General features: G+C 40.7%; 1 protein-coding gene across 1 annotated transcript in view; it reads left to right on the top strand.

Moving 5' to 3' along the window:
• LY75 (lymphocyte antigen 75) overlaps nt 1-22,739 on the top strand; it is a 50,343-nt gene extending 27,604 nt beyond the window's left edge. Inside the window, exons 21-35 of the mRNA XM_082484562.1 lie at nt 227-363; nt 1,417-1,522; nt 3,493-3,653; nt 4,348-4,477; nt 6,953-7,179; nt 8,918-9,086; nt 11,404-11,565; nt 12,496-12,618; nt 13,040-13,234; nt 13,630-13,850; nt 15,003-15,177; nt 15,706-15,873; nt 17,160-17,282; nt 18,756-18,923; nt 19,861-22,739. Coding sequence (XP_082340688.1) covers nt 227-363; nt 1,417-1,522; nt 3,493-3,653; nt 4,348-4,477; nt 6,953-7,179; nt 8,918-9,086; nt 11,404-11,565; nt 12,496-12,618; nt 13,040-13,234; nt 13,630-13,850; nt 15,003-15,177; nt 15,706-15,873; nt 17,160-17,282; nt 18,756-18,923; nt 19,861-20,045 — 2,450 coding nt within the window. The 3' untranslated portion in view covers nt 20,046-22,739. The remainder of the gene's footprint in view (nt 1-226; nt 364-1,416; nt 1,523-3,492; nt 3,654-4,347; nt 4,478-6,952; nt 7,180-8,917; nt 9,087-11,403; nt 11,566-12,495; nt 12,619-13,039; nt 13,235-13,629; nt 13,851-15,002; nt 15,178-15,705; nt 15,874-17,159; nt 17,283-18,755; nt 18,924-19,860) is intronic.
• The last annotated feature ends 708 nt before the right edge of the window (nt 22,740-23,447 follow it).

Below are 23,447 nucleotides of genomic sequence, written 5' to 3'. Positions count from 1 at the left end.
AGACTCTGGATTTTTAGGGATATTGTATTAGTGTCTGATAGAAATCATGTATGTTTCTTTTGCTCTGCTGTTACTTTTAATGCTTTAGATTTCATAGCACTTCACTGTGGTTGCACTGAAAAGGACTTCACTTCAGATTGGTCTTTGTCATGTCATGAAGTATGGATGACAGCTGGAGCATGATAGGCATTACCGTAACTGGTTTTTAAAATTTATATTTCTGCAGACTACCCAGTTAACTGCAACGTGAAACTGCCCTTCATCTGTGAAAAAAATAACGCCTCCTTACTAGAGAAACACGATCCCAGTTACCGACCAGTCGGAGGAGGTTGCCCTAAAGGTTGGCATCAGTTCCGGAATAAGGTACAGAGATAATACAGAGCAATCATCCTTACCTGTTTTTCATAGTCCAGTAAGATGGAGTGCCCTGCTGAAAGAGGTGAGGAAGTGGCTTCTCTGTTCAGGAGAGGACTGGGAGGTGGCTTTTGAAAATTACATGCAGTGATTAAAATAATCTCTCCCCCTTCTCTGTACCTCGTTCAGGATTGATAGTGTCTTAATTTCCAAGCAGTAAATTTCAGGTTTTTTGCTTTCCCATCACCACACGTTTAGGTCCAGGAACGTTGGTTGTATTGTCTAATCTTGGGCTCTGCTTTGAAAGAAGAGAAGGACTAGAAAGGGAGAGGATGAGGTTTCTGTGGCAGAAGCATCTTCATTCTTCTGCTGAGTTAATCACAGGCGGGCAGCGAGCCGGCAGACACTTGGCTCCCTAAGTTGCCTTAAGGACTTAACTCACTTAAGCATTAGAAGCAGCTTTTCAGAATGAACCAACTGAGGTCAGAAGCCATACTGTAGTCTATCTCAGTACGATGTTTTAAGGCAGTCATCTTGAATCTTAGTGAGACTGATTCCTGGTATTTGGCCTGCCATTATTCTGTACATAAGAAGGAACCTGCATCAAATCTGCACATTGCATTGTGCCAAGGTTTGCAAATTTACTTCACATCATTGCAGAATTTGGCTTTGGAGTTCCCATGTAGTTTCTCCCAAAAGGTAACAATGCAGGTTCCTGGCCCGACCCTGTCTGACTTTAGAGTTTGTGTGTGAATTCTTAATTCTTAAAGCAGTATGTGATCCCGGTGCAGCCAATTAAAAATTACTGAATTCTAATCCTCAGTGAAGGAGGAGTTACTCAGTGGGATTATTCATCATCTTATATTTAGCTACTCTGTTGAATCTAATAAGAAACACATGCAGCTACTATCAGTTCCCTTGCTTTCTGAGAAAAATAATTGTGTTTTATTGCAGGAAACGAGAAGTGAGTTTTTAGGGTTGGTTTAAGAACCTTTTCTTGCAAGTTATTTCATAGAAAGCAATGGTATGATGAAAATCAGTTTCATTGTGTTTATTTTGCAGTGTTTTCTAAAGATGAAACACGAATATTTAACATTTAATGCAGCTAATGAAAAGTGCGTAACTTTTGGAGGCTCTCTTCCATCTATCTCAAATCAAGCTGAGCAAGGTACGGTGGTGAACTGGGGGCACTTTTAATATGCAGCTTCTCTTCCAAATTCAGCGTAGTTCTGCTTAAGAACTTGAGCATAAAAATCACTTAGTTACCTACAGGCATACTGGGAGCATTCTAAAAATCCAAGACCAGTTAAATATGTGATGTCTATTGGAAACATAACATGGAAATGCAGTCAAAATGCTGGAAACATAACATGGAAATGCAGTCAGGAAACATTTGAGCCAGTTTGAAGAGCAGTTTCTCTGTATGATCTTCACCTGTTATAAAAAGAAAAATTTCTCAAACTTTGCATTAAGGGTTGAGGATAGAAGGGTCACCACTGAGTGAAGCATTCCCATATTTTATTTTGCAAGTTAAAACCGAACTGAGACTGTAGACTTTGCACTGTGAAAACCACCTTGGGAGCTGCTTCCAAGACTAGCTCAGCCATCTGTGTGGGGACGAGACGGCAAAGACGATGCCCACTGGAGCACATCGGACCCTCTGTGTCTGTGTGTGCTGAGCAGTCTATTACGGCAGCGTATCTAAACCAACCACCACCTGCGAGCTCTGCAGGACACTGGTAGGAGGGTGGAAGGCAAGGGGACTGCAAAACAGAGTGGTTCCACCTTTGGGACCTGCCTCTCAGCTGTCATACAAACTAGAGTCATTGAGGTCAACGCAGCGAGGAAGAAATGTGTTCACAATGGCTGCAAGTGATGTTCAGCGATAAACTGCTGAATGAGACAGCCGAATTTGCGCCTATATTCTTGTGGATAACTAACAGTTCTCTGTAGGTGTAGCTGAAGTAGCTCATTTGAATTCTGCAGTGTGCATATTTTCTTTATAAGCAAATAACCTCTTGCCAAATGGATTTTGGAAAATGGACTAGGAGGGCCGCTAGTGTACCTGCAGGCAGCAGCTGAATGGTAATATTTTTTTCTCTGCCATTTTTGGGGAGGAATAGGGTTGTAACCATACAGGAATATACATGTCTGAGACCTGCTTGGCTTTGGATGCTTTTAAGATTGCAAAAGCAGAGCCCTTCTGAAATGTTTACATAGTCCGACTTGGTGCATATGGAAGTGTTTGTTATTGGTATGTGTTTGTTTTTTCTTTCCCACCTATACTGAAAGAAGGCACAGTCCTCTTAAAGAAGCATGCCCCTCTCTGTAGGCTGCTTCTCCTCTTCCCGGTGGCATTAGGCGGCCAGCAGCTCTGACATGTAAATATGCAATGGCTTTGTCTAGCTCAGAAAATGGGCTGCGGCTAGTCTGGCATTTGGCCAATAGTTAAGACACATCAGCAGTAGCTAATTATGTAGCTTCAACTTGTCTTCCTAATCTAGACAAGAGAATGCCTTTGGTGCCTGAGGGGTTACTGAAGCCCATTGTTTCGTGCCAGGATGCTCACGAAGAGGGGTCTCATTTAAGGTTTTCCTGGCTGGATTTTCTTCCAAATAAACCCGACTCTTGGTCCTGTCCTGCTTTCTCTGATGGTGGGGTGGGCAAACGCTGCCAGAGTCCAAGAAATGGTTCTGATTTATGCTACATATCAGTAGGGGAGGAAAATGGGAGATAAGACTTCCTCCACCAATTGAGAGAGGGCAGGAGGGAGCGCTTCCATTATCTCTTCAGGGAGACAATAGAAGATCTTGCAGACCTATGGAAAAGCAGCTTCTCAAATTTGGATAGAAGCGCAAGAATACAAAGTAGTGGGCAGAGGAACAGGTTAAATACCTGCTCCTGAGATGAGAATTTGGAGGACAAATACCAATAGTCTGCTCCTTTCAGACAAAATCAACGTGAAAGGTGTTATCTATGGAAGGAAGGGATGATAAGCGTTTGGCAATCGCAAAGTGTTGGCAAAATTAAGTTAATACAAACGGGGATTGCATTATCTTATTTATGTGAAGTGCTTTTTCATACGTTTACTCTTGTTGTCTGAACCACGATATGTACATTTACTGTTCTGCTTGACAGATTATATAACATCCTTGCTTCCCGGTATGCCGAAAGATATTTGGATTGGTTTGCAGTTTCTGTTCAGCACAAGGGAAAACAAATGGATAGATGACAGTAGACTACTGTATAGTAACTTTCACCCACTCCTGACAGGAAGATTAAGGAAAATTCCACTGGACGTAAGTTCTTACTTGTGACTTCTCTTGGCTATTGAGTAATGAAATTTGGAATACTGACTGGGGTGGGGGGTGGGGGGGGGAAGAGCCAAAATATCTGTTAACAGACCATATCCCCCTATCCCCCAGTCAGTGGTTTTAATTGGCAAGCAAGTTGACTGACAGTATTGGGGTTCCGTTTACCTTTATTTGGATGACAACTTCTGAACTGAGATATGAAACACTGAAGGGTGAAGGAAGAAAGCAGAAAAAACTGTTTAGTGACTCCTCTGGAACCTCTATTTGCAATTTAAAGACTACATGAAAACAGTCATCAAAAAGATGTCACCAATAATACTTGGTTCTGTTACACTAAGAATGCGTCTGTAAACCATTATACATTGGTGTTTTGCTCGCCGCTCTGACCAGGGTGAAGCATAATGAATTTAATCGAATCACACCTACAAACAAGATTTATTTTAAGCGTTAAATGATTTAATTTAATATTCTCCCTTGCATTTAACTTTATGAATTCTTTTTGAGTCCAGGCACCTGGTAGTGTTTGTAAAATAGGTAAGCTGTATTGCACCACTCCTTTTGAAACTTCTTAAACAAGTTCAGACAGGTCGGGTTCTCCGAGCCTCATGTTACTTCACCTTCTCTACGCAAGTATGTTTATGCCTTACTTGAGTCTGATAAGCGTATTTCTGGTTTTCAGCTTTTTGATGAAGAATTTAACAATCAGTGCGGTGTAATCCTCAATGATCCCAAATCACAGTATGTTGGAACGTGGAATTTCACTGCTTGTGCTGACAGGCACTTCTTGGGTATATGCCAGCGGCCTATAGGTAAGTCTGAAGAGTCAAAATAAATTACAGCCAGAGTTTGCAGTTAAGATGCGTGTGCTAGGAGACCTTCTAACGCATGTAAATTGTTGCACTTGAAGAGCAAGATTCTTGTAGAGACTGAGCAGATAAACTTTAGAAAAGCAGAGTGTGGAGGATGATCTGGGACCTATTTTATCAGCCGTAGAGAATTTTCCCTTTTCGTTTTTCGTAGCCCAGTTCAGAGGGAATCCGTTTTCCTGAGACACTCTGTGTGGTGTCAGTGGAACCATACTTCAGCAGATGGCCTTTAATGTTCTGTAGATACAGAGGTCATATACATCAAGGGGTTGAACAAGCGACTCTCTTTTCCTCTTCAGAACTGTGGAAGTGAGAAGACCTAGGAAGGAATCTTGCAACATTTCCATCCTTAAACATATCCTGTGGGTTTTAGCACTATCAGAATATGAGTTATCATATACTTTTAACGTTTAAATTGGTCTCCCCAGAGCAAACCTTGAGGGCGTACATGGGGAGTGCTAATTTTGAGTGATGCAGCTTTCCCTAGCTTCATACAGATCTGTTGGTGTGAGTGGGTTTTCTTAATCTGAACTAAAAATAATATTCTGATGTAGCCATGTGGGTTGGTTGACACCAATTACTGGAATCAGATCAAACGCATATAGCTATTATATGCATTTAATTACTGCTGTGAGCTAGCGTTCAGCATACCCACTTCTGAGTATGTTCCTCTGTGTAAATAATCCTTTTAAGTAACTAACATGCTATCTTCTGGAAAAAAAAAAAAAATAAAAGCAAAACAGGTGTGCAGAGCACCCAAGAATATGCCCACCTTCTTCATTCTCAAATAGGCAGAGATTTCCACCTCCATTTAACACAAAAAAATCTTTATTTCGGTGCCAAATACTTCAGAAATTCCCAGTGTCCAGATTAGAAGTCTGGATGGAAGAGATGTAGTCATAAAAATTGGAAAAGGGGATTTTTATTAATAAGAGGTTGACAATATGTCTGTGTAGATCAATATATTATTAGTCTGGGCTGACTAAAATACTGAGCACTTCTTTCTAGCCACAGCTGTAGAAGGTGTAATGAGAACGGGTTTTGGACCACCAGAGAATATGTCCTGGTACGGTCGGGTCTTATCATTGTATTAGGGATCTAAGGATAATTCTGGCTGGAAGGGACCTCAGCAGGATGCAGGGACAGCCATGAGAGAGATTCCTTGGGAATCTTGGCATGATTGTGGTTTGCAGAACTTCTTGAGATGTTAATCATCAGGAATTACTTTTTTCAGAAATGGACACTTTCCTTACTACCTCGTTTCCAATTTGGTACCCCTTGATGTGTGGTGGCACCCTTGGTTCCACGGTTCTTTCTTGTAGCTGTTTACTAAGTGAAAGCATTTGGCAGCAGACACAAACCACTTCAAACAATCTGTTTCAGCTTTGTCACTTTCCTGATCTATTGAAAGCTGTAAATTGTGTATAAATATCAAATTAATATTATGTTTCTGTCTTCTTGTGTTTTGGAAAATGGCCCCATCAGCCTATCAGTCAGCCATTTATATCCTCTTGTTTGTAAACTGCTTTTTTAATTCCCCCCCCCCCCCCCTCAGTGAGCCTTTTTCTGCTTGAGATATTTTAAATTTCAGGGGCTTACTCCCTTTTGAAAAGCCAATTTATTTTTGTTTGTATATAAAATTTTTGGGCTTACCAGGTTTGCATGCTTTAATTTGCCACCCATGGGAATGTTTGCATCTTTTATTAGCTGCAGTTGCTGTGCATCGCTGAGCTGTGTGCCTTCAGTATGGTGCTCATAACTGTGATAACACTCAGTGCTTAGAGCACAAATAGTGAATTATAACCCCCCCACAACCATGCAAGGTGGATTTTCTGCAATTAGTTAAGCACATGTGGAGGCAAAATCAATTCCCACTATACCATGGGTGGCAGTAAAGAATTCTGGGACTGTGCTGTACAAATGTAAGATCTGCATAGACAAGTTTTGTGGCTCATTAGATTCGCATAAGCATAAATCCACAGGCTCCACAGAGATGAATGAGTCAAGTTTGCCTATTGCTATATTGCAGCAGAGAGAAGTCACTCTCTCCCATTCTTGTATTTAATTAAAGTTCTAGAATATGTTTTCAGTTCAATAAATAGGATTCTTAACATTATTTGCCAGTTAGTTAAAAAGAGCAAATATAAAAAGATGTGAACCTAAGTTGAGAGAGGGATATATAAAAATAGATTGGCTGAAAATAATCCTTCTTATTTTTTTCTTTTATATTTAAAGTGTCAAAGATATTTGCTTCTAACTCTTATTATTAGCATAATATACGGTCTAAGAATTATTTATTTTTTTCCCCAGGGATAATTCAAACAGATTTTTCTGTTTGTCACAGAGAAATTGGGAGTTTAAAATGTATTCCAGCATTTACCCATCTAATAACTGGATTTCTTTCTTTCTTACTTATAGGAACTGCTGATAACCAGGCAGAGCCAGTCCTTAATGAAACACTGAGTTATCAAAATGTTCACTACATGGTAATTCTGAAGAATATGTCCTGGAATGATGCAATGGCTGCATGCATAAATAACAAGATGCAGCTGGTTAGCATCACGGATCAGTTCCAGCAGGCTTTTCTCGCTGTTCAGGCTGCCCTTCATAATTACCCACTGTGGACTGGACTCTTCAGCAGAGATGTAAGTTTTACTTTCCCCTCAGGCTGTGGCTTAAGGTAGTTTTTAGAGTTGTGTGAAATGGAAACTGGGATGGAGAAATGCAATGAAAAATCGGTTTCTGGGGTAACTGTTTTCATTTCAGGATAACCATCTGGAAGGTCTCAAGATCAATGTTCTAAATCTTCCGTTCTCCAAGTTACATAGTTGTTGAACTCCACTGGACAGATTGATGATGAGGAGACAATTCTTTTAAAAGAATATAGGATGAAGTGGGATATATTGTAGGGTAGCAGCAATATGGATCACTGAACCAGCTTTGTCTCTTTTGTTAATGAATATCATTGCCACTGTTTACAGTACCACTCTAGAAAGACAACCCAAAATCTGTTTTGAAAGGGAGAAACTAAAAGTGGCAAATAAAATCCAGAAGGAATCATTGAATGCTTCTGGAGATACATTTCTAAAGCTGAACTTAGACTCTATTGTTATTTCATGTTATTTGTGCCTGTGTTTTGAGTTAGAGGGAGACATCCCTGAGACAAATTAGTGGGTTTCTCTTTTTTCCTTCTGTTTGTTTTGTCTTTGGAAAAGTCAATGCAGGAGGTACTGCTTTGCCTTTATTAGCCAGAGGACCTCTTGAAGATCTTCATTGTGGACTGAGGGCTTTCTCAGCTGTTAATGAAATGGCCTGGGCTTGCTCCAGGGTTTATCTTTTCTGTCAAGCCCATGAGTCTTGAGATAATTGGAAGAAAAAAGTTAAAATTTGTTTGAGAAGTGCCTTACCTACAAAAGGCTGATGGTGCTCTCTCAGCATCTGTGGTGTTATGATCTTCCTATGTCAGTAATGGGCTACTGAGTATCCTAGGCGAAGCGGGGGGGAAATGGGAGGGATAAAAATTTTAGTATATACTTTATCGAGAACATTTTTTAAAGGAAAGCATTTAATCTTAGTGAACGTGGGGAAACCAGAACAACCTATTTTTGTTCCTCTTTTGAATCTTTATCTGTAAGTGAAGATCAAATGATTCATTTTGCTGCATACAACTCAGGCATGCGCTAGCTTTTCACTATTGCAACACTTTGTTATTTGGGCAAAATTAAAAAGTCACATGAAAGGAAATTATAATGATACTGGTCAACAGAACTTGTTACTCCAGTGCTGGAATTATAGGCACAAGAGAAAGATACAAGATAAGTTAAATTAAAAAGCAGCAGGGGGATTTCCTGAATAAAACCTTTAAATGTAAGATTCTTAAAGGATGGCCTGCTTGTTGTATGTAGGTTTTTTCTTATTTATCCTGCGTCCTCCAGGGCAGGAACACATCTGCTTTATTAAATCAGTTTAGTATTTAATAGATTATTTTCAACTCAGTGTGGAGTAACTGAGACTGGGCTTTATTTTCAGATATTATCAGTTTTCCAAGACCAGATAATTATATCCACCATTGGTTTACAGGTGCAAGTGATGCAATTTGGACATGTCATTTCCAGGCCTTCCTCCATAAGCACAGTACTTAAACATCAACACTTGATACTTTGCCATCCACTTCAGCTAAATCATATTTTTGCAACTGCAAAACTCAAAAAAAGCTTGTTTTATTGTGAGGACCAGATCAGAACATGAGGGCAGTGGAACACTTACAGTTCTCACCGAAGACACTCTAAATGTCTAGGCAATGTAAATATGTTACCATGTCATTTTCTGTACCTAATATTTTTTTATTATGTAAACTCATACCTTTTACTTATACAATGTTAGGGTGGAAAACATTATGGCTGGTTGGATGGGAAGCACGTTAGTTTTAGTCGCTGGTCTGAAGATGATGAAGAAACAAGCGAAGAATGTGTGTTTTTGGACACTGATGGCTTCTGGAAAACTTCTGACTGTTCCTCTGAAAATCGAGGTGCTATTTGCTACGCATCGGAAAGTATGTATCCTAGCGTAGTACTTTATAAAAGCTGAATTTTTGTTTTATTATGAAGAATGTTTGATAATTGCAGATTGTAACTTCAAAACTACAATTTTTTTTTTTAACGTGACATTTTCTCAGACAGGCTGATTTGCCTGCCAGGAAGAAAAGAAGCAAACTTCAAATAGGGGTGCGTGCACCTGTTTGGTCTTAATCCACATGTTCCTTCCAAATGAATTCAGCACAGGTGCCTTGGTCCAGACCGTACCCTTCATGTTATCAACTGATTCTACCTTTGCCCTGTTTCTGTGAGACAGTTGCACACTAAACTCTCCCACTTACATGTGGAAGAAGATCCAACTGCCTCTGTACTGTTTACATCTTAATATTGGGACCTCCTGAAATCCCTTCAGACACGGAAGTCTATATGGGGAGGAGGCACATGACTACATGGAGAAGAAAGATAACAGGTAGACACTGAATTGAAAGGTGTAAATTGAAGTCACCTGCATTTTGCAAAACCCTTCTAACTATATACCAATTATAGCAAGACAGGTAAGGATATAGCAGGATGTCTTTTTTGGGGGAAAACATATGTAGCACAGCCCTTTTCTGGAAAAATAAAAAAAAGGTCTTTCTGAGAGATCGTCACCGACTTCTTCCCTATAAGGCCATTATACTTTCTTCCCTATAAGTTTTGAGGTTTTTCCGTGAGAGGACGCAGTTAAGCCGTTGTTGTAAATACTGAGTCACAGTAAAGTGTATACTTGGCATTACGACGTCCTTAACTATTGTGTGCTTGCAGTCTGAGCAACTGCAGGAAGAATCCTTCTCAATTCCTAAGTATTACATAAAGCCACAGAACTGAGAAGTGTTGCCAGCTATGAAGTAGCTTATTTGTTATGGTGATCTGCCTTCATACGAGAGGCAATAAGACCTTTAGTTATTGGTCCACACTTAGCACTTTTACATAAGGATTTTATTCTTAAACCTGTATAACGTAACAGTTGTGAAAAGTTGTAAGCATCTGTATTTGATACTGCTTACTGCTGGGTTTGTTACTTAAAAAAAAAAATCATAGACTCATAGAATGGTTTAGGTTGGGACCTTGAAGATCATCTAGCCCCAACCCCCCTGCCATGGGCAGGGACACCTCCTACTACACCAGGTTGCTCAAAGCCCCATCCGGCATGGCCTTGAACACATTCCAGGGATGGGGCATCCACAACTTCTCTGGGCAACCTGTTCCAGTGCCTCACCACCCTCACAGTGAAAAACTTCGTACTAGTATCTAATCTAAATCTGCCTTCTTCCAGTTTGAAGCCATTCCCCCTTGTCCTATCACTACACGCCCTTGTAAAAAGTCCTTCCCCAGCTCTCTGTAGCCCCCCCCTTTAGCTACTGGGAGGCCGCTAAAGGTCTCCTCAGAGCCTTCTCTTCTCCAGGCTGAACAACCCCAACTCTCTCAGCCTGTCCTCATAGGAGAAGTGCTCCGGCCCTCTGATCATCTTTGTGGCCCTCCTCTGGACCTGCTCCAACAGGTCCATGTCTTTCCTACGTTGGGGGCTCCAGAGCTGGACAGAGTACTCCAGGTGGGGTCTCACCAGAGTAGGGTAGAGGGGAAGAATCACCTCCCTTGACCTGCTGGCCACACTTCTTCTGATGCAGCCCAGGATACGCCTGGCATTCTGGGCTGCGATCACACATTGCTGGCTCATGTTGAGCTTCTCATCAATCAGCACACCCAGGTCCTTCTCCTCAGGGCTGCTCTTGATCCATTCCCCGCCGAGCCTGTATTTATGCTTGGGATTTCCCCGACCCAGATGTAAGACCTTGCACTCGGCCTTGTTGAACTGCATGAGGTTGGCATGGGCCCACCTCTGCAGCCTGTCCAGGTCCCTCTGGATGGCATCCCTCCCCTCCAGCGTGTCTACCTCGCCAAGCAGTTTGGTATCATCGGCAAACTTGCTGAGAGTGCACTCGACCCCACTGTCCATATCACCAACAAAGATGTTGAACAGTACAGGTTCCAGTACCGACCCCTGAGGAATGCCACTTGTCACTGCTCTCCACTTGGACATCGAGCCATTGACCACAGCTCTTTGAGTGCCTTATCCACCGAGTGGTCCATCTGTCGAATCCATGTCTCTCTAATTTAGAGACCAGGATAATCACCGTTACGAGGAAACTGAAAGCAACAATGCGTGACACATTTAGAGGATGACACTTAATTTGTCTTGCATGTTTTTAAATGGTACCTGAAAGTGTTTTCTGGTGTGTAAGTTTAAGTGTTGTTATTAAATCATGTCCTGAGTGTCATCTTTCCCTTCTTTAGAGAAGACTGAAAAAGAACAAGTTACACAAGTGAAGTGCCCACATAAGATTAAAAATACGCCCTGGGTATCATTTAGAAACAATTGTTACACTTTTATGATAACAAAAAATAGATGGAGAGAACTGAAGTCTCAAGAAGCTCATCATTTATGCAAGAAAATGAGTAAGTATTTTGTCATGTTACAGGTATTTATGGACTTATTAGCTTGAGGGAGATGAGTTTTAGATCTGAGTCACTGCCTTGCAATGACAGCAAAAGCGAGTGATGAGAAAGGTTGTAGCATTTGGGAATGTGCATTGGCGTTGCGCTGCCAAATGCTGTTTGCCCTTGCACTGCTCTGATAAAAGGTGCCAGAGCGTGGGTAGAATTTGAGAGAGGGGTGGCTTAAGAATTCTGAGAGTTCGGAAAAATTGGAATGTTGTCTTTGGGTCTTTTTCTCTTTATAACCTGCAGATTTTAAATAGGTTGGGTGATTGTTGTCCCCTTGGCAACATTTTGGCTTTACAGTCACCTTTAATTCATGGAGGGTTTTTTTCCCCCCTTGCTGCATGAAACACTTAGGTGAACAAAATAAGCAGACTGAGAATAGTCCAATTCAGAAAAGCACGTGGGCTTTTCCTGTCCATCCTGAACAGAGTGTAAGCTTCGGAACAGCTTCCCTCATATTAAACCGTTGCTCATGGCACTCCAAACAGCTTCTGGAAAGATGCATGTCTTTATTTTTCATGAACTGATTTCAATTCAGTCTTTTTCTAAATACTGTTCAAGAAAATCAGGGAAGACTGCTGATATTTTTATGTTCCGTGCAGAGGATTTTTACTACATACAACGTGAAGTGACAGTAGAACCCACAAATATCTCTGGAGTTGATGTCTTTCATTTATCCACAAAACCAGGGGAAGCACTGTTGATAATACCTTTTGAAATTTGTTTTCGCCCTGTTCATTTGGTTACTATATTTTAAAGGTCTAGCCTTCACTCGTTCTTGACCTATCTGTAATAACTATTAACAATAATAGCAAAAAATATTTAATTTATTTTGTAACTGAAAGGTGAATTTGTAAGAAATTAATTTTTAAAAATTTTCAACAGACCCAGAAGCATTTGTTCTGAGCGTTCGAGATGAAGAAGAGAATAACTTCGTTACTGAGCAGCTTCGTTCATTCAGCGGTCTGGCTATGTGGGTCTGGCTGGGTGTGATTTATGATGACAGTGGTAAGGTTTCAGGGTTTTTTTCTTAATAACTGGATTGGAGACAAAGTTTGCACCATTTTAAGTGCATGTTTCAGTATACAACTAAAGTCAAACTGAATGCAAACCTATAACAATGCTTTATATTTGTATTTATTTTCTAGAAAAAAATAACCAGGAGTGCTTTCTGTTTGAGTGATAATTATATCCGATATGTTCTGTTTAGTCTAGATTTGATTTCCCTGGAAAGCAGGACTTAAAAGGGCCTGGATGAGTAATGCTAACATATTTAATACTGTATATGGAATTGATTTACAATAACTTAGAGTATCACTGCATTTTTTTCCAGAGTGAATATCTGTTAATCTCATTAATATATTCAAAGTTAAATGGTATTTGTACACATCATGCCAGTGTTTTAATAAATGTGCAATGTTTTCCACAGATAAAGTTCTCAAGTGGTACGATGAAACTCATCTGACTTACAATAACTGGAGGCTGGGAAGACCTAACGTAAAGAAGAACAGTTTTTTTGCTGGTGTAAATCTTGATGGGTTTTGGGATATTTATAATTATTCTCAGAGTTGGCATGCTCATCACTATAATGTGTACAGTATTCTCGCCTGTAAAATCGAAAGGGGTAAGTAATGGAAAAGATTTAGATGTAGCATTGGAGTATTGGATGAGGGTCAAAATTTAAGCCCTGGTTCTGCAGTACCTGCTGGATAAGGCTTCGGTTTTGCTCCCAGTGAAATGCATGGCACAGCTGTCATGGGCTTCTGGGGTTTTATGGTCAGGCTGCGCATCACAGCTGTAATATTCTGATCGGGAGGAACGTGTTTGCTGTACTCCTCCATCAACTGCTCACAGTCTTCAAAGTAGCAAAGGATGACTGACTTGATATAAGTGGCATGTACTGAACACTTTTAATGCTTGAGTTACATTAATATAGGTGGATTTTAATGCTCTCTGTATGTTCCTAGTAACATGAACGAAGTGCACAAAACTTGTTGTCTTCTTAATTCTTTGAAATAGGGCCCCAACAGCACAAGCCTCCGTTGCCTGAGTCGATTCCACATGGAAACAGGACATACAGGATCCTTCAGAAAAAGTTAACATGGTACGAGGCATTGAGAGAATGCAAACACAATAGGAGTGATTTAGCAAGTGTACACAGTGAATCACAACAGTTATTTCTAGAAGATGTTGTCAAGCGGGATGGCTATCCTCTGTGGCTTGGGTTGTCAGTTCATGATGTAAGTACATACTGTTGGCAACCTTCGTAACAGAGCTTGTAAATAATTTTCTGCACAGGATAGGAAATCTTTTCTGATGCTTTTTTTTCCCAGTTTTTCAGAATTTCTATTCCATGTAGTAAATCACTTTCTTTTTCAACTGCATGTAACATATGTTAAAGTATATTAAATTTTAGTGTATGTAGCCGCACTGAGACGTCTTTCCAAATCCCTGAAATTTTAAAATAATATAAAGGCCCCACATAATGCCTGGTGGCACGAGGAAGTGCAATTTGCAACACTGCCTTTAGAGGCTCCAGATTTATGGCCCTCTGTAGGGTCAGATTCCATTAGCAAATACAGTCAGACAAGGCAGTGTGGAGCTTGTTTCCTCCAGGTCAGGACTGGCTCTCCAATGCAGCTCAGGAACTGGCGATCTGGCAACTTGTGCATCCCTTCTCCCAGGAGGCATAGTAAGAGACAGCTGCAGATCTTCCTCCTCCTCTTTCTGCTTAACCTTGGGGTCAAAAGCTTGTGGCCCCAACCTTGCTCCCCACCCTACTCCCCAGACCTGGCCGTGGTCGTTCATTGGCAAGAATACCCCTCTGCAGGGAGAGGTGCGTGATTTCTATGCGTACCTTTGCTACCTCTGCCCGTCCTTTGGTCCGAATGGGTCCCTCCGCTTCTCACAACTTCACCTTTTGTTGTCATGGGTTCCCAGCAGCGTATCTGAAGGAGGTTCGCTAGCACAGCAAACCGTTCCCAAGCTGGACAGCTTTACTCAGTGAGACCATCTCGACAGTTTAGCAGTTTGCAACGTTATCTACTAATGTTCCTAGCAAGGAGAACAGACTGCTTAAATGATACAGCAGGGTGAAATTAAGTAAAACGTTCCCCACAGCATAAAACAAGGCATGTTGCAGGTTTACAAATGTGCCGGCACCACTTTCACAGTTCCCACGAATAAGCAGGATTTCTGCGTTAAGAATTGCTTGGAAAATGCAAACTGTGTTGTACATTTATTTAGTATGGATTTAGCAAATGAGGCACCTGCATTTTAATTTTAAACTCTACAGGGGATAAATATTGCTACGTGACTTACTAATGACTGACAAGATTTAAACCACAACCATATGCTGTGGTTTAAAAGCTGTGTTTTTTTTCTTTAATTAGGGAAGTAAAGCTAATTTTGAATGGTCAGACGGAAGTGACTTTGACTACTATCCTTGGGAATTAGAGAACTCAAATACTACTGAGAACTGTGTTCTGTTGGATACTAAAGGATCTTGGAACCGTACAAAATGTACAAATGTTGCTGAAGGTGCCATTTGCTATAGCCCTCCAAACAGTAAGTGTTATGTTTAATATTTTGTGTAGTTTTCTTATGTATTCTATCTTTACACGTTGTATTTGGAACTAGAGATGAAGGATGAAATACTACATGATTCCCTCTTTAAGAAGAGTTGTCTGTCAGGAGCGATAAAACACTTTTTAATACTTAAGAGAGATTAATTCTCTCTCCATTCCAGTCGTGAAAAACTAAAACAATCCTGATCACTTTTTTGATCACCTGCAATATGAATATCTTACTGTGTGTATCTTTTCTGAATAGAAATCATTATCAAACACATACACCAGACTTCAAAACCCCCTAAAAGGCAAGAAAAAAATGGTTCTCAGACCTTTGTGACTTGCCTTATGCTCTTTTTCAAATAAATTGGTCTATGACACATGAAGAAGCAATGTAAGCTAATTGAATCACGGTTGTTGGGAGAAGTAGTCCTTGTTAACACTTAGTGTCCTCTTACTACAAAGAGACTACACACAAACCCCTGCAGCAGAAATAATGTCTTTTTTTCTTTTTTTTTCTTTGCAGAGAGACAATTGCAGCCAAAGGAAGTGAGCAGAGCTCCAGGATGCCCACAAATTAGTGGTACCCTACAGTGGATACAGTATAAGGATCACTGTTACGCATTTGACATGGCGTTCTACAATTTTTCAGTATATAATGTGGAAGATGCTAAGAAAGTCTGCCAGAAACTGAGTATGTTTAGACTCCTTATCACATTACAACTTGTAATTAGTCCATTACTTGAAAAGAAGAAGAAGAAAAAAACAACAACCAAAAAACCTACACTGGTTATACTTCACCTTTTCAGCTTTTATGCTTCTTTAGGAAAAGTAACAGCACACTTTTTCTTTTGAACATCTGATTAAGGTTCTTGATAAAACTCTGCAATGTGCTGACTGTTTGGCACATGGATATCTGCAAGTAAAAGGCAGAGCCCCATTGATAGAGTATTCAGAAATGTCAGGCTTACAGTTTGGAGGAAAATATTTTATTTGCATACAATTAACTTTATTACAAAGTTAGTTCTATTAGCAGTGCTTTCTTATTACATCATTGCATTAGCTGCTTGCTAATAGGGAGCTTGCTAACCTATCAAATGGTTCAAAGCACGTACTTTCTAGATATTATTAAGGCACATGATACCACTAAAAACTTATTTTTATGTCAAATTAAAGGATTTTCTCTCTTCTTTGATAAGCTACGAGGGGAACTGTATTGCAGAAGACGATGTTAAGCAATCTCGCTTACAGAATTCTTAATCACCTTCTTAGCTTAGAAGCTAGTGACTGTCATAACTTTTTTTTATTGAATTATCTTACAATGTGAAGTTGTACTCACCATTAGGATGAAAAACAAAAGGTGCGAGTAGTCCCAGTCCTGGATGCGTTTTTTTCTATTGAGTCCTACCTGGCCTGGTAGTTGAAAGAGAAAGTGATCTTTCTCTAAATGAAGCTTCTGGCTTATGTCTGCCTATAGTTGTAAAGAATGGGTACACTCTGAGCCTGTTTCCAGTATACCCTTTCCTCCCTCTTACTCCTCAGTGGCTATAATACTGTATATAAAAACCCGAGGCACAATGAGGGATTGATTTAGAAATTAACTTGACTCGGCAAAATACTGAACTTTTGTTCAACAACATTTTTGAGAAGGGCTTATCGCTTGGACAAGACTAATCATTCTGAACGTGGCATATCCATGTATGTAGTCCACAGCTGCAGTAAGCTTACTCTCGTTTTATTTTGTGTGACCTGCTTAAATAACCAGTCATCTGAAGCAGTTTTGTATGACATGCTGTATTTTAGGAAATGGCGGGGGGGGGGGGTTATGTCTTTATTCTGCTGGTTACTTCAAGCTAATTTCACAAGCCCAGATCAGCAAATCTTTTCCCATAAGAATTGTTCCCACAGAAAACTCAAAGTACTAGCACAACGAAGACATCTCTGATGCTGCGATTCTGACTGGTTTCCTCTTCCCCTTAGGTCCCTCAGCAACCCTTCTGACTATAGCAGATGCTGAAGAAAATGCATTTGTGAGCACGCACATAAAGGAAAATGATCTCATCACCAAGAACGTATGGCTTGGCCTAGCTCAGAGCCCGAAGGGTAAGAAGTAGCAACCGTGTATGAGCAGGAGGGTTTCATGTGGTAAATAAAAACGCGTGAATCCTCAAATAAGAATACAGTTTTGTAGTGTTGATAGCCTACAGTAACTCCTGCCCGAGGTTGGAATCCCCTGTTTAGCATTATAAAGCCTTTTGGACTTCATTGTAGCTTAAGCCTCCTCCTGTTGCACACTTAAGCTAACCAGGAGGTGCTGGAATTAGTTTTCCCCAACACTGCCATTGGTGCCTAATAGTTAAGCTGCAAATGCCTCAAATGCTAAAGATCTAGGGAAGCGGTGGGGCTAAAAGCAGAGTCTAGTTGGAGGCCTGTAACCAGTGGTGTCCCCCAGGGGTCAATATTTGGTCCAATTTTGTTCAATATATTCATTAATGGCCTGGATGAGGGGATGGAGTGTATCCTCAGCAAGTTCGCTGATGATACCAAACTGGGAGGGGTGGCTGACACCCCAGAGGGCCATGCTGCCATCCAGCATGACCTGGACAGGCTGGAGAGCTGGGCAGAAAAGAACCTAATGAGGTTCAACAATAGCAAGTGCAAGGTCCTGCACCTGGGGAGGAAGAATGCAAAGCACCAGTATAGGTTAGGGGCGGACCTGCTGGGAAGTAGCTCAGAGGAGACGGATCTGGGGGTCCTGGTAGACAGTAAATTATCCATGGCCCAGCAATGTGCCCTTGTTGCCAAAAAGGCCAATGGAATCCTGGGCTGCATAGGGAAGAGTGTGGCCAGTAGGTCAAGGGAGGTCATTCTTCTCTACTCTGCACTGGTGAGGCCACAACTGGAACACCGTGTCCAGTTTTGGGCTCCCCAGTTCAAGAGGGACAGGGAACTGCTGGAGCGAGTCCAGCGAAGGGCAACTAAGATGATTAAGGGCTTGGAGCATCTGCCTTATGAGGAAAGGCTGAGAGAGCTGGGACTCTTTAGCCTGGAGAAGAGAAGGCTGAGGGGAGACCTTATGGCGTACAAGTATCTAAAGGGTGGGTTGAAGGAGGATGGAGCCAGGCTCTTTTCAATGGTTCCCAGTGACAGAACAAGGGGTAATGGGCACAAGTTAGAACATAGGAAGTTCCGTTCAAATACACAGAAACACTTCTTTACGGTGAGGGTGACAGAGCACTGGCACAGGCTGCCCAGGGAGGTTGTGGAGTCCCCTTCTCTGGAGATTTTTGAGACCCGCCTGGATGCAGTCCTGAGTAATGTGCTCTAGGCAATCCTGCTTTAGCAGGGAAGTTGGACTAGATGATCTCTAGAGGTCCCCTTCCAACTCTGAAAATTCCATGACTCCATGAAAAGCGATGTGTTCATATTTACTGCTTTTAATATACGGGATAGTCAGTGAGCCCCGTTTCTTTTAACAATGTAAAGAAATCAATAGCTTGTGAATGACATTGTGTAGCATTACAGCCTGTTCCGGTGATCTAAACTAAGCAAAGTTTGGGTTTTTTTCCCCAACAGATCAGTCCCTGAACTGGCTTGATGGCTCATCGGTTAATTACGCCAACTGGGAAAACAGAACGGCTGAAGTCAATGAAAAATGCAGTGTTATCCTGTCCACAACTGGCACGTGGTCCAAAGTCGACTGCAGTCGTAGTCAAAGCAGAGTGGTTTGTAAAGCTCCTTTAGGTATGGAAGCATTGATTTTTCACAGAGACTTAGTTTTGTAGCGCCTATTTTCAGGATTTTCTTTTTTTTGGTGGGGAAAGTCTGTGTTGAAATAGTGAAGGTGCAATTGACCAAAGAACCTATCACGTACCTCTGCCTAAGCAAGAGCCCTCTGTTGTTCTGCCATGAAATTGCGTTTAGGGACAAATTCTCTCGGAATTTACTCCTCCCGGCTCTCACTTTCCACTTAAAGGGTAAGGGAGAGAACTGAAATTTCCGCTTGAAAGAGAGCATAGAGTAGTTGCTGTCACTTCTCACCCATGAGAGATACCCTGTGGTGAGTCTGTGTAGGTGGGAACAGAAACACTTCTGAAAACGGTGCCCCGCAGCTCCAGGAAAAACTCCCGCCTCGTGTTACTTCCTCATACTCTGCTGTGTCTGGGAAAGAAAGCAGTTACCAGAGCGTTAAGCGAGCAAGTTCCTGAGAATTGGCGGAATCTTTCTGCTTTTGTGTACTTCTTCACTGACGTGGAACCGCAGGAATAGATTTAACATCATGCCGCTAAGGAGGACCTCAACAAGATCTTTTCAGTCCAAGGGAAGCACATTCCCTTCTGCTCCGAGAGAGTCCAGGAACTCATTACTTTTCTGACGTGTACAAAACTTGAAATGAGCGCAGCACTTACTAGTAGGTTTTTTGACCTCCAGAGGTCCCTTCCAACCTCAATATGATTAGGCAATTACCAACAGAATGCCCAAAATAAGCTAGTCGGTGCTGACTCTTATGGGAACCAAACTTGCCACTTGATGAAAACTATTAATATGATGAAGCAGTTTGCCTTAACTTCAAGTAAATGTGTGCGGTGTTAGTGTATAGCTACCGAAGCATCAACCCCATGAGAAAATATTCTTTCCAAAACTCTTAAAGAATAACTATTTATGTTTTGTTCTGTTACAGGTTCTAATCATACTGGGGTGGCCGTAGCATTTGCCCTGCTAATTATCTTAGTCTTCATCATTGGATTAGTGTGGTATCTCTATAAAAAGAAGCGCCTTCACTGGAGTGCCTTCTCTTCAGTACGCTATCAAAGAGGGATGAATGATGATGAAACTGATGATGTGTTCACAAAAGATAGCTATTGAGAAACTGTTCCTTCTCGGCAATTTAGCGTGAACTTCACTGTGTGAAGCCATAAGGAATGAACTACTTGATGTTTTATTACTTCTTTTTGGAAAAGTAATAAGAAGGTTATTAATGTGGGCTAAATTTTGGTCTTGTATACAAGTGCAATTTTTATTCAAGTCCGTGGTAATTATTTACATTTGGCCTCAGCCATTTAAGGTGCAAGGTTTCTAGAGTTCTGTGATATTTTTTAATTTACAGTATTTCCTCTTTTTACTGGAAAGTTTTTAATGGAATAATTAATGCCAACAATACTTCATGCAACATCACCTTAACAAATGCACTTAAAGTTGCAGTGTGAATTCCATAACTCTGTACAATTATCCATCAATAACTTCATGCCAAATGAGGAACCATTTCAATATGCGTAAGGGTTTTGCTGCTAGCATTGGGTTACCCTGTAGAAGCTAACACAAAGATGAAAAATAGGAGACCAACTGTCTTTGTGTAACAGATTTTGCAACTGCAGTTATAAATTTTGACATAGCGGGGGAGAAGGGAGTTACCAGACAACTAAGTTTTTATGCACATCCAACCAGAACTTAAATTTTCTTGTTATAGTAGAGGAACATAGTTTTGTGATTGCCCCCACCAAAGATACACAAAAACCCCCATAGTGGTGAGAATTTTCCTTAGAATGTACGTTTTGAATAAGAGAGTTATGGGGAATACCCTGAACTAAACCCATGCCATCCAGGAGTAAATTAAACAAACACAGAATATTTGATGCCCAAGACTATGGCAAGCTGGCAGATTGCTACTCTTACCCCTGAAGGTGGTAGTGTGGCTAACAAAAATACCCATTAAGGGCTAACTGCAAACACAACCAGAACTCAAGATACGGTAAAAGCCTCAGCCCTATTAGAGCAAAGGCATGAATGTCATGGTTTATCCCGTGACATAACTGTTCTTTAAGTAAATGGTTCAGTTTCTTTTCACAGCTCCTTTCACAAAGTTTCAAAAGCACAAATAGCAGGAATGTTTACAGGGAAAATCAGTATCTGCACCTAAGCATTAATTAAATAAGATTAAACCCCCTGCACTTAGAGTAGTAATTTGGAGAAAGACATCCATGTTCTATCTTATGTCTTCAAACTACACTGAAATGAGACCTGAGCAATTTTCTTTTGGATCAAAACAGAAAAGAACTGCTCCATTTCATGATCTGTTGCACTGTGACACCCAGGGACAGGAGTGTTGCGGTGACAGTGTTCCTTGTTCTGTAAGGAGATCCTCCTGACACACACTTCCCCACATACTCTTATTTATACTAGGGTTAAAGTGCCTAACTTTATAGGTGAAATATGTCATCTGTCCAAGAAACAAGGTAAAGATATATCTAAGGAAAGAGTGAGAAAGAATGTATGGCAAATAAACTTGTGTACATAAATGCTAAAAATACTTGAGTATTTTATGTAAAACAAACTTGATTTTTGTATGTGATGTGTCACTGTGGCCTTTTCTATGCACTCCAAAGAAAGCTATAAAGGGAAAAAGGGAAGACAGAATTGTATCTATTAATTGCTCTAAGGATTTGGGTCAACTAATGTTTCAAAAAAGTCTTTAGACTTTTTTAATGCACAACACAAAGAACAGGTGGATTTACTTTTATGAAGGAGGGTATGTGAAAAGACCAAATCCGGTCCCGGTGTAACAATGGTGTGACACGATGGATAGGACTACCCTTGGCTTGACGTGCTGAGAAAAGTACTACTGATTTCTCTGAAACAGCGCTGCGAGGTCATGATGTTCAGCTGCCTCTTCCCCCCCCACCCCCCCCGTGCAGTTTACATATGTCGACAGCACTTTTCTCTCTTCCTGTTTGCACTATTGTGATAAGCACGTGTTTATCATTTGTATTGAGAAATAGAGAACTTCTTGTCGATAACCGCTTTAGAGCCTGTTAAAACAGCAGCCCCAAGGGGCACAGCGAGGGAACCGTCGCGTTAGTTTGCTGATAAAGAAGTTTAAGCACTTTCGTTGTTTATTTGGTACTTTGGGCACAATTGTGAGCGTTTTCTTTCTTCTTCCTTGAGGTAACTTGTAGAAAAAGTAGTTATGATGTTAGTTGCTGTGTAGTGAAAATCCCCCTCACCCACCTTAAACTTACCCCGGTATGAGAAGTGTTTGAAACGTAACAAAGCCTGGGTCCTGTCCTCCTCTGGGTTAGCTTGTACGCCCGAGTGCTTTGCCAAATGTCACCGAATGGAATGGACTTAAAAAAAAAAAAAAAAAAAGTGTTGTTTATTGTCCTTTTTCTAACAACAGTACTAAGTGGGGGAAAATTATTTACAAATTCTCCTGGTTTTAAGATTTACTAGTTTTATAGATGTTTATACTTTGCGCATTTTTAGGTGCGAATCGGAAATGGAAAAAGGAAATTAGTAGTAAAATCCTAATTCTCCAACGCACATGAATATATACTTTTTATAAAAAAAAAAATCGTATATTTTAATCTTATGAATGATGTAAATAATTTTTAAGGCCCTGTTTCACATGTTTATTTCATAATACCCGAGTTGTCTAATCACTGGTAATTCTTATTTGAGTAAGCACAACTGCCTGGGTGCAGGTGAGTAACACACTTTATTTGAAATACATAGATTATTTAGCAGTATTGTTATTGAAAGAATAAAGTTAAATAAAACACTAAACTGCTTACACTGGCTTTATTTCTGTGGAAGCAGTTATCACAGCTAAAGTACAGCTCATTAATCACTGGATTAAAAAAAAAAAAAAAGCACACAGCACAGGGGCTGTGATAACAATTAGAGCAGATAAGCGTTGCCACCATAGGAAGACCTTAGAGGTAATAAAAATCTTTGGTGTATTTAAAAAGAATGCCACTAACTTTCTTTTTTGCAGCTGAAGACACACTTTATCATGGAACGTGGTTATACCTAGCTTTTATCAAGCTGCTTCTGGGTTTGCACAGTGGTTTTTTTTTTTTCTTCCATTCAAGGTGGTGTTTGTTAGCACCTTGTCTTGTGGCCCATCAGAGCTCCAAAGCAGTTTATAAGGGCTCCCAAGGTAACTCCTCATAAAATATGGGCAAGGTTAAATTACTTTCAGCCCTGTATCCTTTGCAATTAAAGCATGAGATATATTCATTTTAAGTATCATCTGAACTCTGAATTCCAGACCTCCAAAATTTGCAACTGCTGGTGGAAGGGCAATGTTATTTTTAGCTACAGCAATGGCATGCCGTGCTTGCTGGGAAAAACATCCTCTTGTGCAAGACTATGAACGAGGTCGTCTGTTTCAGGAACATTAATTAAAAACTGAAGATGATGGGCAGGGAAAGAGAAGCACAGAAATGAAGTGCTTTTCCCAGCTCACAGAGCAATAGAGTTGGGAAGACA

Source organism: Vanellus vanellus (assembly GCF_965231255.1).
Source record: "Vanellus vanellus genome assembly, chromosome: 5".
Taxonomy (NCBI): domain Eukaryota; kingdom Metazoa; phylum Chordata; class Aves; order Charadriiformes; family Charadriidae; genus Vanellus; species Vanellus vanellus.
Note: the sequence above shows the minus strand (reverse complement) of the source record. Positions and strands in the feature narration are given on the sequence as shown.